Below are 13,931 nucleotides of genomic sequence, written 5' to 3' on the forward strand. Positions count from 1 at the left end.
ACGGAACGTGAACTGAGGGCGGCGGACTCCGGCACCATGAAGAACTCCCGGGCCCAAACCTCCAGCCATTCCTCCCAGCCCCAGCGGCCTTAGCCCAGGGCAATGAGCAGAAGATGCTCTCCTGGACTTCACCTATTTGCACATCCTTGCCAGCTTCCGCCCTCTACTAGCAGAGGTGGGGTGATGTTCCCCTGATGGGGCACTTGTGAACCAGCTCTCACTATGCCACCTCTGACTTTATTTGCTCGTCTCTGAGCGTGCATGTTGTCTTCTCTCCTACATAAGAAAAAAAATGGCTTTAGCTGCTTCACCTGGTCTCCGGGGTGCACTGGGTTATGGATGCTGTAGTTCTCAGGTCTAGAAACCAATGTTTTTGGTTTCCAGCAACCGACTTGAAATCCAGGCAATGAAAATCTAGATGGGAGGATAACAGGTTTCAAACTCCTGGAGAGAACTAAGTGGGGGGGGGGGCTGTGCTCCAGATATGGCGGGCCTCTGGATACTCCACATGCTGTGTTTGCTCAGTTCTCCGCCTGAGCTCCTCTCTCTGTGCACCCACCTTAATCCAAACCGCCCCCTTCCCCGCTTCAGTAACTCGACTCTGCACGGTCTTGAACAGGCTTAGTCTTTCAAATAGTTCCACCCTACCCACCTCCCGCCAGAGTGCTGACTGTCCTCTTCTCCCAGAGCCCAAGACTGCACTATGCTTTCTATGCAGCAGGAGGGGAGCATCCTCACCTTTTTTGAACCTGGGTTTTCTTTTTCCAGGGATAATTCTCGCCCGTGTCCCTCGCTCTCTATCTGGAGATCCCAGGGTATATGGCTCAGGCTCTCTTAATTGACACATTTCAACAGGTTGACTAGGAGCTGCTGGATGCTCTTTGGTTGGGTTGCGGAGGCAAGAGGATCACCGCTGCTCCCTCGGCTTTGCTGGTTGCGTCCACGTGTGGCTCCTGCAGTGTGGCTGCTCAGGCTCAGTACGCAGCTCTCCACCAGATCCCAAGCTCTAGAATTTCTGGGGATGGGGACAGAGGACAGGGGAATCTTCCTGTTTCCTGAGGAGAGCTGGGAATCTTGAGAAGTGAACGCATCTTCCTAGGTGCCCCTTCCTTCTCCTGCCAGTTGTATCAATGCCCTTGGCACTCACTGACCCCAAGCTCAGAACTCCCAGGTCCCAGCCTCTTTTTGTCAGTTTGGTGCAAAATTGGGAGCCTTCTCCCTCTTCACCTGCTATCTCTTGGACCCCACTATATGACTCCCTCTGGGACTGCCATGGTTGGTGACACAGACTGGGAAGTCCAGAACCAGGTGTTGATGCAGTTAGAAATAGAGAAGAGTTGACAGGTAATGCTAAGGCCAAAGAGTTCAGGGTTGTGCAAGTCCTCCCCCTTAAATATAAGGGTGAAAGGACGATTTAGTAACTTAACAAGGACCCCTGGAAGCCAGGGTGCTGGGTGAAAGATGAGGCTAGGTTGCCTGGGCAGGGAAGGATGTGGGGTTCTTGGCCTGGAAGAAAGGAATGGTTCTTTAGGCCTAGAGGGAAAGCTATGACAGGTGACATCCTACAGGCCAGGCCACCAAGACAAGCTTGTGGTCTGGAGAGAAGGATCCCTGTTCCCGGGAGCAGCAATTCACGATTACTTCCCGACTTGCATCCTGTGCCACGTATCAGAAATGAGTGCGGGTGGGTGGACCTGTCCGCAGAGAGATAGAAGCTAGAATGTGTCTTTTTCATATCACTGATATCACACCACTATCCTAGTGGTGTGGGTGGCAATTAAATATTGTAAAGATTTCCCTGAGATCAGGTTTGGGGTGTCATCTGGAAATGAGACACGGAGGAGTCTGCTCAACCGCAAATAGTTCTTCCCGAAAGGCACCCTGCAGTATGTTGCCGGGCGCTCAGGCACTGACCTCACTCTCCCCATGCCCTGCCAGGGGGGAGAGGCGGTAGAGGCAGCCATGCACTAAGGACCTTGTTATGATCAACTTTTACCCTCTGATATCTTAGCGGTAACGTTGGAAGTAGTAATACAAATAAACCCAAAACTAGTACTAGTACTAATAGTAGCACCAATAAATACTCATCAGTTTGGAACGACTACCTCATCATTCTCAAAAGTGGAGGTGTAACGGCTTTGAGGGGAGCCAAAAAGAGTGGAAGATCCTAGGTCCGGCTGGGGTTAGGCACTTGTGTGTGTGTGTGTGTGTGTGTGTAGGGGGGATGGGTTGCAAAGAAGGGCCGAGGGAGGAGGAGAGCAGGGGGAGGGGGTAGAGTTTCAGGCCAGAGAGGGGGGCGCCGGGGTGCAGTGACGGGAACCAATGAGCTGCCAACTCGCGCGTCTCCGGCGTGACTGCCGAGATTGACGTGGAGGACACGTCAAATTGATCTCCGCACGCTGCAGCCTCCCGGTCAGACGAATTTCTCCTAATCGGATGAAGTTCACTCTAGGCCTGGGGTCGCGGGCGTGGAGAGTGTCCTGGGAGCGCCCGGCGGCGGCGGCCGGCCCGGGGGAGGGCGGCTGCGCGCTCGGCGGCGGCGCACGGCGCGTTTCCAGCCCGCGGCCCGACCGCCGCGGCTCTCGACTCGCGCGAGCCCTCCCTCTATGCCTCTCCCGCGGCGGCGGCGCCCGAGCTCTCCCGGACTGCGCCGGGCCCAGCCCCGGTCGCCTCGGCGCCAGGCAGCTGGCTGGCCCGCGCGCTATGGGTAAGGGGCGAGCGGCAAGTGGGGTGCGGGCGGGCAGACGAGGCGGGTTGGGTCCCGGCGCCTTCCTTCCCTCTCGCCTGCTCTCCCCGGGAGAGCAGGTCCCGGGTGCCAGACAAGTCGCGTTCTCCTCACGCCCCAAGCCATGGGAGGCTGGGGGTGGGGAAGCTTGCGTGTCGCAGGAGGGGATGTGCCACTTAGATGCGTCAAAAGTCCAGAAAGGGCAAGCAGAGCTGAAGCACGCGGCGTCCCCCTCCGCAGTGCCTACGCGGGCGTCCACTCCTGGAGCCGGGACCCGGTCCGTTTGCTCGCACTGCGAGATTCTGAGGACCCTCCTGCCCATCACCTTCCAAGGCGCGCCTGGTGCGGCCCCTCGCCTGGTGTGGCCACTATTCTTGGCTAACCCGCCGGTGTTTTCTCTCCCTCCTATTTACTCTCGTCCGGCGCGTCCGCAGAGCAGACGTATGGCGAGGTGAACCAGCTGGGCGGCGTGTTTGTCAACGGCCGCCCCCTGCCCAACGCCATCCGCTTGCGCATCGTGGAGCTGGCGCAGCTGGGCATCCGACCCTGTGACATCAGCCGGCAGCTTCGCGTATCCCATGGCTGCGTGAGCAAGATCCTGGCGCGCTACAACGAGACAGGCTCCATTCTGCCCGGGGCCATCGGGGGCAGCAAACCCCGCGTCACTACCCCCAACGTGGTCAAGCACATCCGGGACTACAAGCAGGGCGACCCTGGCATTTTTGCCTGGGAGATCCGCGACCGGCTGCTGGCCGACGGCGTCTGCGACAAGTACAACGTGCCCTCTGTGAGTTCCATCAGCCGAATCCTGCGCAATAAGATTGGCAGCCTGGCGCAGCCCGGGCCCTATGAGGCGAGCAAACAGCCGCCGCCGCAGCCGGCGCTGCCCTACAACCATATCTACCAGTATCCTTACCCCAGCCCTGTGTCGCCTACGGGCGCCAAGATGGCCAGCCACCACGGGGTCCCGGGCACAGCAGGCCACGTCAGCATACCCCGTTCCTGGCCCTCGGCACACTCGGTCAGCAACATCCTGGGCATTCGGACGTTTATGGAGCAAACAGGTCAGTGTCGGTGCCCGTCTGTAGTGTTCCTGGAAGGGGCCAAATTGGAGATTGGGGGGGGGTGGGCATGCCATCCTCCTCTGACCGGTTTTGGCTCAAGGGAGGGTTCAGGGCTGGCCAGGGAGACTGAGGGTCTTGGGCCTTCTGTGGGAGTCTTTGGACATCTTGAACTTTTTATGACAAATATGGAAAATATTTCCCAAATGGAAGAGCAATCGCCGACCACAAATTCGGAGGCCTGAAATTGCGCTTTTTCATTCTTGCAAAAAGTATGCAAAACCCTATCACCAGATCTTAGCCAAACAAACCACAGAGTCATTCCTGCGACCCTTTCTTACGATCTCCATCTTTTGGGTTCCCTCAACATTCCCAAAGGGTTCTGTTCCTCCCAGGCCCAAAGGCTCTTTTGAGTCAAAAGGCACTGGGGAGCTGTCTGGCGGGTCTGTCGAATGGTCTGTATCTCCAGCAGGCCCAGCAGCCCTGCAGCGCCTGGGGCTGGGATTTCCCTTGTCAGTGCCCCTGGGCTGGAGCCATCCTGGGGTGAAAAGTCACAAGGATTTGTACTTTGCCTTCAGTTTTAACCCAGCACACCCTCATTCCTCTTTCTTGGTAGGGGTAGGAAGAGTGAAGGGGGAGGGTGGATGGTTTGGGAACATTGATTCGGGGCTCAGAAAGAACTTATGCAGGCTGGGCCCAAGTCCCCTGTCTCTTCACAGTGTCCCTTGCTCCCAAGAACGAGCCAGGGAATTGTGTAGTCTTGGGTAAGCAGACTCAGGACGTGCCTAAGAAGCAAAACTCACCTTATCCCAAGACGGAGGAGGGCAAGCTTGAAGGAAACAGAATACTTAGTTCCTGTGGTAGTGGGGTGTTCCTCCAAGGTGGAGACCGGCCATAGTTTTGTTTATACGGGTGGCTCAAAAACCCTGGGCCACTTGCTGGGCCAGAGCTCCCCATGGTGGGATCAGTGAACAGTTGGCAAGGAGGTGACCTCTTCGGGTCTTCACTCAAATCTTGAGTCTTCTTTCAGTTACCTGTGGACACATGTGCTCAAGGAGCAGACATATGCCTGGGACATAGGTGGTTGTCTGGGTTGTTGCCTCTTTTAGGAGACCTGGGATGTCTCTGGGGGCAGTTCTGCATAGCCTTCCAGATACATGTTGAAACTGAGAAACCCATGTAGTTCTCACAAGCCTGCTGGGGATTTGAACATGGACCTTTCAGATCGCCATTTCTGGACAGCAGAAATGTACCTTGGCTGAGTGCACCCAGCCTTGGCCCCATAGGACATCTACTGCCGGAGACTTACTGTTTCGCGGGAAGCGGGTCGAAGGCTGGGAGGAGCGCAGAGCAGGCCTTTCTTCCCTCTGCCCTGCTAGGAATGAAAACGAAACCCAGTTCCCCGCTGCCCCTCCACCCCCGTCGCTGAGTGTTTGAGTATCTCAGGTGTGCCTGAGGACCCTCCACCGCCTGCTCAAATAGCGTAGCGCTTATAGGCTTGTGTGGAAATGTCTGGGCCAGAGAACTGCGTGTGTGCCCAGCGCAGATTGAGATGCCCCTTCCAATCCATCCTGTGTCCCTTCAGGGGCCCTGGCTGGGAGCGAAGGTGCCACCTACTCCCCCAAGATGGAAGACTGGGCCAGCGTGAACCGCCCGGCCTTCCCGGCCACTCCAGCAGTGAATGGCCTTGAGAAGCCTGCCTTGGAGGCAGACATTAAATACACTCAGGTAACTGAGAGGCAGGGGAAGGAGGTGTCTTTAACTGGGGGAGTGGGAGGGTTGGCAGATGGGGGGAGAGAGAAAGAGAAGAGAAAACTCCCTGGGGCCAGGGAATCTGTTGGTGTGTCTGGCTGCCCAGCCAGGGAGCGCCCGCACTGCGTTATTTCTCCTTTTCTCAAGTGCACTAGTTTGGGGGAAGCTGGCTGTCCAGGGGATTGCCTTGCTTTTTGCCAAGATAATTCTATTTAAAAAAAAAAGGTGGAACCCGGAACACAGATGGGAGAGGACTCCCTTCTTCTAAATCCCAGTTGGTGAACACCATGAACCCCCTCACCTCTTACTATTATTTATAACAATTTGCGTGGAAATCATTTTGCCAGAGTCCTTGCGGGAAAAATGAGAGGCCAGGCCTCGGGTGGGGATAATGGAGGGGGCTGCAGGGGGAAATGAGGATCCCCTAGCTCAGTAATTGCTCGTGCGGGACTGCCTGCTGCTGATGGTCTGTCTTCTCTGTCTTTCTCGATCCCTACAGTCCGCCTCCGGCCTCTCTGCGGTAGGCGGCTTCCTGCCGGCGTGCGCCTACCCGGCGTCCAACCAGCACGGCGTGTACAGCGCACCTGCAGGCGGCTACCTCGCCCCGGGCCCGCCGTGGCCGCCAGCGCAGGCGCCTCCTTTGGCTCCCCCCGGCGCCGGCGTCACCGTGCACAGCGGGGAACTGGCCGCAGCGATGACCTTCAAGCATCCCAGCCGGGAAGGTGAGGGGCACAGACCGGGAGGGGGTTGGATGAATGGCTCTAAGGTTAGAAAGGGGGAGGGGTGTCAGGGAGAAGTGTAAGCGTGGGACTTGGTGAGACAGTCAAAGAGACAGAGAGGGACAGAAAGAGGGGAGAGCTGGGATGCAGGAGTGGGTCTCAGCCATAAATACTTCCTAAGCCTGTAGCTTCTTGGAGCTGATGGATTCATAACAGGTGTCCTAGAAAGGCAGGCAGAGTTGAGAGAGTCTCCAGGACTGTCCCTCCTGACTTGTACAGAGAGAGAATTCAGAAGAGGGTCAGGTTGGCAAACAGGACTCCTAGGTTTGAACCTCCTTTTTTGTCCTTGACCAAGTTATTGCTCCTTTCTGGGTCTCAGTTTCTCCATCTGCAGAAGGATTCAGAAGCACCATCCAGGCTCACCTTTCCGTGGTTTGTAGAGCTTTGCTTCTGTGGTGGACTACACTTGGATTCTTCTAGGCACTGCCTTTCTGTTTTGTTTCCCCCTTCTCTTCCCGGCCCTGGTCTTTGATTCATTTTCTTAAACATAACGCTTTGGGAATGGAGAGAGCATTTCAATCATGTATCCCCAAGTCTAGACTCTTGAACTCTGTGTGATTTGTGTCCTTCTTTCTGTGGGAAATATAGCTGGAAGTTCTCTTTTCTCTTCTCCCTCCGTAAAAACACTCCCTGGTAAGTCCACTAATAGATTGGAGGTATTTAATTGATAGTTAGCAATGTGAGGGGCACCTTCTTACACTGCCCTCTGCATTCTATTTTTTTTTTTTCTTACAACTTGAGAAAAGCTCCCTTGCTCTTGTGTCTCATTTTCCTCATTGGTGATCAAGGGCTGGATTTGCTAATTTCAAACCTTCCTGCATTTAGGTTCTCCCCATCAGAAATTTGCAACCTCTGCAACCCTACAGACAAGGAAGGTGTCACCTGAGGGGGTCCCAGCCCTGGCCGTGAAGGAGACAGAGCATAAACTTTGAGGGCAGTGTGGGGCAGAGGGATGTTTTAGATTACAAAAGGGTCTTTACTACCTGATATTCCTCACACCAGCAAAGCCAGACATAGGGGACAGGTGGCATTGGGTAATCAGGGTACAGAGCGGTGATTCATTTTACGTGACATCCAGACAAAAAGCTTTATTTCCATGTAGTTTCAGTAAGATGCAATAGCATGATGAGAGAGAGAGAGAGAGAGAGAGAGAGAGAGGCCATTAAGATGCCATCGATAACAGTCAAGTGGAGGGAATTTTTTTTTCCGCTTTTCACTTTTTCTAGAACATAAACATATTGGGGTATAAATTACAAAAACAGAATTAGCATTCCTTTAAGCTTTACATTTCAGGACAGGTTGGGAGGGGTTTTTTTCATCTGTAGAAGTGCTTTTGCTCAGGGTCTCGGAGTGCTGGAGTGGGTCCCAGGCATATATCCTTCCTCGTGCTTTTGCCAGAATCTTGTTCTTAGCCTCAAATCTAACTGCTTCATTAAGAACGGAAGTTATCTGCTGAATTAGGAATAGAAATGGAATCTTCTCCGTTACACAAATCAAATAATTTAACTAAGCAGGTTCATTTGAATTAGAAAAGTATATCCACAACTTGAAAAGTAGATCCACACCCCCCCCCCCCCGGGGGCTGATCTCAGGGAGGAAGAAGACTTAAGAAAAGGGACTCATTATCTTCAGAATAACACCATCATTTGCTAACAGAGCCACTTTGTCCTGAGGCATTTCAGACTCTACATTAGAAACAAATTATAACATAGGTAGCAGTCCAAAGGGAAAACCACACAGTTCAGTATTCTAAACTAATTCTAGTGAATTGGGGCCGGTGGGGGCGGGGGTGGAATCTGTTGGTGACTGATTTTCTTTAGGAGATACTTTCTTTCAGAAATACTGGCCCTAGGTGCCTGGGTGGCTCAGTTGGTTAAGCATCAGCTTTTGGCTCAGGTCATGATCCCAGGATCCTGGGACAGAGTCCTAAATCGGACTCCCTGCTCAGCAGGGAGCCTGCTTCTCCCTCTACCCTTCCCGCTGCTCATGATCTCTCTCACTCTCTCTCTCAAATAAGTCAATAAAATCTTAAAAAAAAAAAGAAAAGAAATACAGGGCCATTCGATGGCCCTCACATTCATGTCCCTTTTACCAGTATATTTGCTTCTTGTTATGAAACGCCCCACCCATTTTCAAAATCCACAGCAATAATTAGCTACCTTAGTTATTAAATTAATACCTTAATTTCCTGACCCTCACAGTTCTTTAAAGATCTAGGTAAATGATTATTGAATAAATTTCTCAAGCTGGCATGCAAGTGTTAGTGTTTGAAAAGAAACATAAAAATCACCAGAATTACATGCCTATTTGTATTCTCACTGGCAGAAAAGTTTACTTCAAAGACCCTCCCCTGCCCCTTCTCTGCTCCCCCCAAGCTTTGAAAAGTTACAAAGTAGTAAGTCTCACTGCCTTTAATTTTACTAATCATTAAATTGTCTTCACAGAAACTTATCCCTTAAGACAATTTGCTATCATTAATTGCTCACTTTTAAAGAATAGTGGGAATAGCATTTACTGAATTTTTTTCCGTAACAAAAATGTTCTTTCTTTCTTCCTTTTTTTTTTTTTTTTTTTTGAGATTTTATGGATTTATCTGGCAGAGAGACACAGCAAGAAAGGAAACACAAGCAGGGAGAGTGGGAGAGGGGGAAGAAGGCTTCCTGCTGAGCAGGGAGCCCAGTTGTGGAATTTGGTCCCAGAATTCCGGGATTAACAAGTGAGCCACCCAGACACCCCAAGTAACAAAAATTTTCTACTGAAAGCAGTTTAATATTATTCATGCTCAGTAGCAAGCAAATACTTTTGATTGTCTAGAGCATACACACACAACATATGTGCAATATTGTATCTATCTTCACATCCCTTTCAGGGCATCCTCCAAATCAGGTGCAAATGAACATTAAGTCTTACCCCGAGGGAAGCCAAATCCAATGTCAAATTATGCATCGCTATTTGTTAATTTTATCTTGGTGAAGGATAGTGAGGCTGGGCTACCTATTTTATAGGCAACAAAGCATGATTTACATTTTCCATCTGTGAAAGGAAACTTTAATTCTTGGGGCCTGAAAGAAAAGGAAAGTTCCACTTCATCTACATTTGGAAGGGACCTAATATTTCTGGAATCCCAGTACTCATTTATTTTCTTTTGTAGCCAGGGCAGGGCCATTTCCACACAGTCCTTCCCAGCCTCTGGACAGGTGACAGACCCCACCAGAGGTTCCTGCAAGACAACCGGTATTTACAATTGACAGTGCTTTCAGAAACCATCAAAGCCTCCAGGTTCTAAAATCCCTCCCAGAGAGGTTTTGGAAAGACAGGTTTCGAATATCAAATCTAGAAGATATTGCATTTTCCTTAAAGAAAATATGTTTATGCTTGTTAAACTCAACTCCTTCCTTCCACTTATCTCTGCTTAGGGTTAGTTTTTAAGGGATCTATCCTGAAAATGTAGTTTGCCAGAGAGCGCTAGGTTGGTGGCATTTGCCTGAGAGACCCACGGAAGCCAATCAAGTTTCATTTGACTTGCCTCTGAAGACCACTTCCCAGACTCCGTCTCTGTCCGACCCAATCGTGGTCCCAGTGGCCCTGCAACCGCAGTCCCAATATTTTGAAAACCCTTGTCATCCTTCCTGTCCCCTAAGATTAAATGAACCGGCAGGGCGCCTAACGCGGCAGGCTCAAGCCTCCAAGACCCCCGAGACACAGCCACTCACGCAGCGCCGGTCCCTGCGGGTGGGAAAGGAGCGGAGGAAAGGTCCTATGGCGAGGGGCTGGTGTGGACGGAACTAAAAACGCAGCAGCTGGAGTAGCCCCCGTAGAGTGGGGTGGAATCCATCTCTGCCCCCTCCCCCCCTTTATTTTCCTACTAGTTCATTTTCTCCCTGGTGTCGGAGGCAGCCGGCCCGTAGCTGAGAAGCCTCCTCTCCTCTGATGTTTTCTAAACAGGTCCTCACCTTGAAGCGAGTGTTCAGGGTGCAAAGCAAGGGTCAGAAGACCTTGTTGGCTGAGGAGCCACAATGGTGTTTAGGAAAGAAAGCTGAGAGGTAGGGGAGAGCAGAGTGGTTACTCTGCCCTAGAAAGGTCTTTAGTATATGTGCTGCCGGAGCGAGCACTAGAAAGGTCTTTAGATCCCGGTGAAAACCTCTGCGAAACCAGATGTTCTTGCGCGCGTGCTTGTGTCCGTCTTCAAACAAGGATATCCCGCGCAGCTCCGCGCAGTCACTGCAAGTTGCGCCTGGAACTGGTGCACCGGCAGCTACCGGGGGATAAAGTCCAAAATTATCCCGATCCCAAAATGAAGCTCCCCCTTTTAAAGGATAACTTGCAGGGGAAAAGAAGAAAGCTGAAAATGGGCTCCTCTAGGTATAAACAACTTGAACTTCCTGCAGGAGGAGCCGAACCGCCAGGGACAGGGAAAGGAGAAACAGGTTGCGCAATCCTGGCGTCACTTTGCTAGTTTCCAGAGGCAAAACTCGGGCCCCTTCCCAAAACCCTAAGTAATAGAGCAACGTGCAGAATGCCGTCTGATCTGGCAAATTCACTGTCACTTAATCCGGAGGCCCTTAAGCCCCAGGGAGTGCTTTGCCCGTAGTGGGGATAGCAGCTGGATTCCCGGGCCGCGGGGCAGAACGAAGTCGGCCACCCACTGAAAGTGCGGCCGCCTCTCGTGTCGAAGGGATCCAGGCCGCCGCGGGCCCTCCATCAGGGGTGGCTTTGGTGACCCGCTTCCCGCTGGATTACCTCCTGTCGACCGCGAGCGTCCCGAGCCGCTCGGGGGACACTGGATCTGATACGCTGGCAGCTCCCCAAGCCCGAGCGCGCGGCTGGGGTCTAGGTGGCGGTGGGAGGAGGGGCGTGGTGGTGGTGGGTCCGGGATCTGAGTACCTCCCCGGCCCGGCTGCTTTACGGACCCGTGAGTCCCTCACCTCCTTTATTGAGAGGGTGCGGGACAAAAGCAAGTACACTCGGGCTGCGGTCAGGGAGCGTTTGCAACGCGACCAAGGCTGTGCTCGCTCGTGGCTTCCTTAAGGGGATCCGGAAGGATGGGCGCCATTGGGCGCGTGGGGTCCTTGGACGGCGCGGGTCCCTGCTTCCTTCTTCCAAACCCCTATAGTGTCAACGCCGGATCCTCGAGCTGTCACCCGTATTTGCCGACGTCCCAGGCCTCAGGGTCTCTCACTCTGAGCCGCGCCAGCCAGTGACCCGACGCCCCTATGCTTCCTCCCGCAGCGGCCGATCGGAAGCCGTCCAGCCCCAGCGGCAAGGCCCCGGATGGCCTGAGTAGTTTACACGGACTGCCCATCCCGGCCTCGACCTCCTAGGGGCAGCGCTTCCCGGACTCCGAGCCCGAGCCCGAAGCAAGAGGCGGACCCGCGGGCGGAGGGGGGCGTACAGCTCGGCGTTGCAGTCTCGGTGGCGCGCGGGAGCCAGGACAAGCCGAGGAGGTGCCGGGAGCCAGCCCGCGGACGGGGCCCCCTCCGTCGGTCCCCAGGCCTCGCTTGGCTCACCGGCCTGGCGGCCACACTTCCTTCACCGGCCAGAGTTTTTAGGCTTATCTGAATTTTGGCTTTAGACTGTTGCAACCTCGTCCCGATCCTTGCTCCGACGTGGCCTCCCTCGCCCGGCCAGCCTCAAGTGTCGTTTCCTACCTCTCCAGGGCTGTTCGGTATCCTCCCTCTTTCTTCCCTTCCTCTCTTTGCTTTGCGTCCTTTCTGTCTTTGCTTCCTCCCTCCTTCCTATTCTACATTCCTTTCCTTCTTCCTGTTCCCCTGCCTCCCTTTTGTCCTCTTCATTTCTCTCCCTGCAGTCTTCCCGCTTCCCTTTCTCCTTCCCATGTTGCAGCACCGTGCATCCTTTCCTGGGGTCCTGCCCCCTTCTCTCTCTAGCGTCTTTTACAGTAAATGACTTCGTTTCTCTTCATTCCTACTATTTCCCTGACCTGTCTGACTTCCCAGGAGAGCCCCAGACTGAGCTTCACGACAGTCCTCGCTCTGCCGCTGGGACTCTTTAGTTTCCACCTCTCGGAGCCTCCCCAGCCCTAAGGGAGAGGTCTGGAACCTAGAAAATGGACAGAGAGGCCATGACCTTTATATTATATTTTTATATTAATGAACCCAAGCAAACAGGGATGAACTACCCTGTTCTCTCTCTCTTCCCCAGGATATGATCTGATAATCTGTATGTTCTCAGTGCCTAGTGGCTGATCTTCTTTTTGCTTCCTCTGAGATGATGTCACCCCAAAGAAGACCAGGGTAGGAGTAGGGAGCATTGGGGTCATAGGTATTTTCTCTGCTTAGAGAACTGCCTGCCCTGGAGGTGCTCATTCCCACCCCTCCATACCTAATAGGAGGGAATCTGACACAAGGTAAATGCATCAGCACTGTTTCTGGTTTTCAGGGGTCAGCACATTTGTTAATTTAAACCACAAACTGCTTCCAGGTACAAAGGTGCAATCTGGCTTCTGGTTTGCAAGGGGATGAGGGTCAGAAAATGTCTTCTAGAGCTGGACACGAGAGCTGTTCACTGCTTCCGAGTTCAGGCGCACTGGTGGCGGGACCCTGGACATAAACTGCAATTTTTTTAGTCATAAAAATGTCACTGGCAAGAGTGTGACATCACCTGTTAAACGTGGCTGCCCTTGAATAAAGGAAAGCATCTGGAGAACACTTTGTAAGGGTGAGCAAGTCTGTGTCCACTTTGTAGTGTGATGTAGGTCTGCCTCACTGACTCTAGCTCCTCAGTTCCCAGCGTGAACACTATTAAGATGAAATTATTTGACTGGTTGATTCACAAGCACTGGCAGCCCGGGTTGGGCAGGAGGTGGAGGAGAAGGTGAAGGAGGCATGCTTTCAGGGCTCTGTCCCAGGGTACTCCAGGGAAGAGACATACTGTGCAGAAATCATACTAACAGGAGGCTGATTCTTAGAAGAACAAAGTGGGCAAAAGACAGTGAGCAACAATGGGCACTTTCCCGGAACATTTCTCACATTCTGAAAGTGAAAGAAAATTACGACAGGCTGCCAAACCATCTAGGGATTTCTAACTACACAGGGGTATTTGGCTAATTGTTTTGTTTTTCCTTTTCATGTTTGGCTTTCTCAAATGGACAGAAGGCATTTTTGAATTGAAGGTTTTGCTTGTAAGTGGAGTGGCCTATTCAGACTAATGGAGGGAACCAGTGGGGAAATTATTATATCTCATTGCATTCATACCCATTGAAGGCATTAATTACAAAACGATATCTGCTTTTATTCATATAGAAACTTTTGTTTCCAGGTTTTCAAAGGATCTGGCCTTAAAAAAGTTCCATTTTATAGGTAGGAACATTGAGGACTAGCTATTTGGTTTCCTTTCTCTGAACCATACAGCTAACTGCAAATTGCAGGGTTTGGGCACAAAAACTACGTGACACCATCTCATCAGAGAACCAGGACTGGGGCTTGAACTTTGAGTCTGGGGTTCTTAATTCTCTGTGCCAGCATTTCCAACAGAGAAACTAGTCAAAAAAGTAATAGGAATAAAGTATGAAAAGGAAGCACGTTTTCAAGTTATAAGTCCTCTCAGTCTGTCCTCATGTACTTAAATGAGCATTACATGCTCATGATTTTCATGAGT

The 13,931-nt window shown here is 52.3% G+C and overlaps 1 protein-coding gene across 1 annotated transcript; it reads left to right on the plus strand.

Moving 5' to 3' along the window:
- Positions 1–2,436: 2,436 nt before the first annotated feature.
- PAX1 (paired box 1) lies at positions 2,437–11,638 on the plus strand. The gene is made up of 5 exons (XM_044262403.1): positions 2,437–2,707; positions 3,160–3,789; positions 5,372–5,514; positions 6,038–6,260; positions 11,547–11,638. Exons 1-5 carry the CDS (start codon positions 2,437–2,439, stop codon positions 11,636–11,638), a joined length of 1,359 nt encoding a protein of 452 aa, XP_044118338.1.
- The last annotated feature ends 2,293 nt before the right edge of the window (positions 11,639–13,931 follow it).

This window comes from Neovison vison, chromosome 8, assembly GCF_020171115.1.
Source record: "Neovison vison isolate M4711 chromosome 8, ASM_NN_V1, whole genome shotgun sequence".
In the NCBI taxonomy this organism is placed as follows: domain Eukaryota; kingdom Metazoa; phylum Chordata; class Mammalia; order Carnivora; family Mustelidae; genus Neogale; species Neogale vison.